At 20.7% G+C, this 3,905-nt stretch overlaps 2 protein-coding genes across 2 annotated transcripts in view; one reads left to right on the forward strand and one right to left on the reverse strand.

The window, feature by feature from the left end:
- Positions 1-1,025, reverse strand: LOC102671698 (peptidyl-prolyl cis-trans isomerase-like 3). The gene is made up of 4 exons (XM_006611877.2): positions 916-1,025; positions 698-772; positions 352-632; positions 1-245 (listed from the first exon to the last, which is right to left on the reverse strand). The coding sequence occupies exons 1-4, from the start codon at positions 931-933 to the stop codon at positions 119-121; spliced, it is 501 nt and encodes a 166-aa protein (XP_006611940.1). The 5' UTR covers positions 934-1,025; the 3' UTR covers positions 1-118.
- A 241-nt stretch (positions 1,026-1,266) lies between these two features.
- LOC102678240 (protein PRRC2C) overlaps positions 1,267-3,905 on the forward strand; it is a 32,220-nt gene continuing 29,581 nt past the window's right edge. Inside the window, exons 1-2 of the mRNA XM_006611935.2 lie at positions 1,267-1,718; positions 3,328-3,475. Coding sequence (XP_006611998.2) covers positions 3,383-3,475 — 93 coding nt within the window. The 5' untranslated portion in view covers positions 1,267-1,718; positions 3,328-3,382. The remainder of the gene's footprint in view (positions 1,719-3,327; positions 3,476-3,905) is intronic.

The raw sequence follows: 3,905 nt of genomic DNA on the forward strand, positions 1-3,905 counted from the left end.
AAAACAATATATAATGAATCTTTATTTTTAAAATATATTTGATTCTATTAAAAGATTATTTATAAAATTTAAAACAAATATAATCAACAATTATAAAATTTAATTAACACATTTACATTTATCCTGCTAAAGGATTAGCATGTATAGTTACATTGTTTATTCGAGTCTCTGTAAGAGGTCTGTAATTTTTTGGATTTACTGGCAATTTTTCTAGTTGTTCAAGGGTTTCTAAGCCATCTATTATCCTAAAAAATAACAACTAATTTGATAATTAAATTATATAAATTACATAAATATAATAGATTTAAATAACTTTAAGATTAATATAAATTTAAAAATAAATATAATTACTTTCCAAATAAAGTATATTTTAAATCTAAGTGTGGTTGAGGCCCATATGTTATAAAAAATTGACTTCCATTTGTATTTGGACCATTATTAGCCATAGAAACAAATCCTCTTGCATTATGTCTTAATTCTTCTTTAAATTCATCTTCAAATGGACGATTCCATATTGATGTTCCACCTTTACCAGTATGTGTAGGATCTCCAGTTTGCACAATAAATCCTTTTATATTTCTATGAAATAAGCAATTGTCATAATAATTGCTAGCACACAAGGCAAGAAAATTCTGTAAAATTATTTCAATATAAATAATTCTTAGAAAATTGTTACAAAACAAGAAAAAAATCTTACTTCACACGTTTTTGGACATAGTTCACAAAATAATTCAATTTTTATATCCCCAATGTCAGTATGTAATGTTACACTCTGTAAATAAAAATTGTGACATATACATATGTATATATATATATATATGTGTGTGTGTGTGTGTGTGTGTATATATATATATATATATAAAGTATAATTATGAAAGCTAATTCAAATCAACAATAGAAAAATAACATTCATACCATTTTCAATGTAATCATTCATTAATTTAATTTAGAGAATAAGATAGATTCTTATATATAAAAAAAAGGAAATGTACATATGTATATATACAAACTTAAGCTACCATATTGAAAATTTATAGAATTACCAACGAAATCAAATATATGAATATATTTATAAATAAAATTAAATTTAAATTGAGGTATTAATTTAAATAAATTATAGAGAAAATAACAAAAATTGAAAAATATATCTAAAATAAAGAAATATATTTGAATCATTTATAAAGAATATAAATTATTTTATGAAAGATATTCAAATATTTGTAACCAACTTGACTTTAGTTCAAAACGGTAAGGAATCGTAGCAGCGCCACTTATTTCTGCTGAATCTTCCGCTCATTTCTTGTTACAAATAACGGTTAAGTAAAAAAAGATATCGAATATTGTGGCACAGGTTTAACTTGTAAAAAGCATTATATAATATTATTTAAATTGAATATAAAATTATATTCTATATAATAAGTGAGAAAAAAACTTAATTGTGAAATTTATTACAAAAGAGAGTGACAAGAAAACCTAGACGAGTGGCGCGTCTGTGCAAACGGCTCCTCTTTGGTTGCATGACGTAATTGTATTGATCGCGGAAGAAGAGCCGAAAGTCGCGCATTCGCCATCTTGAACGAATTGTGGAAAAGAAGTTTCTGTGTCTCGCAGGCGCGGTACACTTATAATAATTGTAATCCGTGACAATCCGGACATTAATTAATTTAACTGGGAATTAACCCTTTTGTGAATTAGAAACCCATTTGGAGCGGACCAAGGCAAGTCATATTTCTTTGATTTATTTCTTCGTCCAAATCTTTTTTTCTAAGTAGAAACATATCCAACTTTATGGTCTGATCATTTAATTTCAAAAACTCTCTTTTGATTTATATCAGTAATATAATATTTTTTAAATCTTAGTAAGTTGTTAATTTTATTAAGTTTTTCTTATTAAATTTTATATACACTTTGACGTGAATCTTTTTGTTTTGAATTTTCATGATTTTGACATTGCAATTTTAAAATTGAATTTAATCTTTATATTCCAATTATTCTATATATTCTTAATTATAATTTTCATTTATTTCATTTCAAATAATCCATTACTTTGTAGATTGTTCTCTATTTTTTATCAATTTATATTTCGTGCATCCCTTTTCTTCTCATAATAAAAATTAGTGAAACTTGTCCGCTTTCTACTTTACATCTTACATCTTACCTTGCATTTCACACATTGAGTTATCTTTTCTCTTTTGTAATATTTAAGTATTATTCCAATCAATTTCATATTTTTATACTTATATTATTAATATATATATTTTTTAATATAATAATTTATGAAGAGTAATTTATCATTTATTTTTTTGTCTAATTTTATGATTATTTGCAATTAATTTTGTTTTCTTACATATATATATATATATGTAAAACACACATAAACGCGCGCGCGCACACACACACAACTATATATATATATTTTTTTGTAGATTTTGTTTCAATTGTTAACTTCTCATTTAATTAATTAGAACTTTTTATAGACTTTTTGTAAATTTAAAATGAGAAAAATTTAAATATATTAACATTTTCATTTTAATATATATAGAAAATAAAAAAAAAATTAACTTTATATTTTTATATCTTTTCTTTATATAAAATATTTTTTTATATATTAATGTTTATAAATATTAAACATAATAAAAAAATTATTAATCATAATTCATCTAAATGAATAATGCATAATAATTATAAATATTTTAAAAATAATTTGTTTTTATAATGGACTCAAGAGATTATTTTGAATTTTTTTAATGAAGTCACATAATTTTATTTCCATCATATAAAAGACATTAAGATGAATTGAATAAGTGATAAAATATGTTATTAAATTTATAAAAATTAATATTAGATTTATAATAGTAATATTTATAATAGCAATAGTAATAATATTTTTTATTCAATCTATTTTTCAATTTATGATGGAAAATATTATATAATTTCATTTAAAAAACTTTTAATCTTTTCATCTAAAATACTTTTAAATTTTTCTATGAAATATTATTAAAAAATATTATTAATGTATAAATGATATTTATTGTTGATATAAATATATTGTTGATTTATTAGTTTATATTAATAAATTTATATTAATAAATTTTTTATTATATTTTAAATAGATTAAAATTATATAGAATTTTAAAGTGTAAATATATTCACATAGATAAAAAATTCATTCTTTAGATACATTCTTTTTGATAAAGAATTATTTGAAATATTTTTCATGACTTTTATTTTTATTTTATTAAATATAATTTGAAATAATGAAAATTGTTATGGAATATAAAATCATATTGATAAAATTAGCTATATAAATATTATTTATAATTTCAGACAAAGGGTTCGTTCTTTGGGTCTGATTGGTACTAAATGGTTGCCTGCAGACAGCATGTCTACTCTGTCAGGGCTTGTGTCGAAGGGGGAGAAAGGAAAATCCAAGTTTCAATCATTAGACATCAATAGCTTGTATCGGGTGAGTAGGGTGAGTTGGCCAAACATTTTTTTCTTTTTTTCTCCCTTTTAATTTATTTTTTTTTATTTCTTTTCTCTTTTCTTTGACTTTTACTTTTTTTTTACACAATAATATTTTAATATTAATTAATTAATATTAATTTAATTAATTAATTAATTAATTTTATTAATTAATATTTACACAATTTTTTTTTACATAATAATATTTTATTAACTTTTTTATTTAATTTTTATTTGTTGTTGTGGAATCCCCAACAATTCCTAAATTTGAGATTCCAGTTTTTGAGGTATATATATTTTAAAAATTTAAAATATAATCTAATATATAATAAAATATAATAATAAAATAAAAAAATAATAAATATAATATATCATAAAATGAAAATTAAATAAAATACATTTTTTTTTATTTTACTTACAAAAAATATTTTTCTTTTTTC

Source organism: Apis dorsata, unplaced genomic scaffold (assembly GCF_000469605.1).
Source record: "Apis dorsata unplaced genomic scaffold, Apis dorsata 1.3 scaffold_94, whole genome shotgun sequence".
Lineage (NCBI taxonomy): Eukaryota > Metazoa > Arthropoda > Insecta > Hymenoptera > Apidae > Apis > Apis dorsata.

Coding starts and splice junctions, on each gene's coding strand:
- LOC102671698 (XM_006611877.2), bottom strand. Junction 633..697: donor TATGTCCAAAAACGTGTGAA/GTAAGATTTTTT, acceptor ATAATTTTACAG/AATTTTCTTGCCTTGTGTGC. Junction 246..351: donor AAATATACTTTATTTGGAAA/GTAATTATATTT, acceptor GTTATTTTTTAG/GATAATAGATGGCTTAGAAA.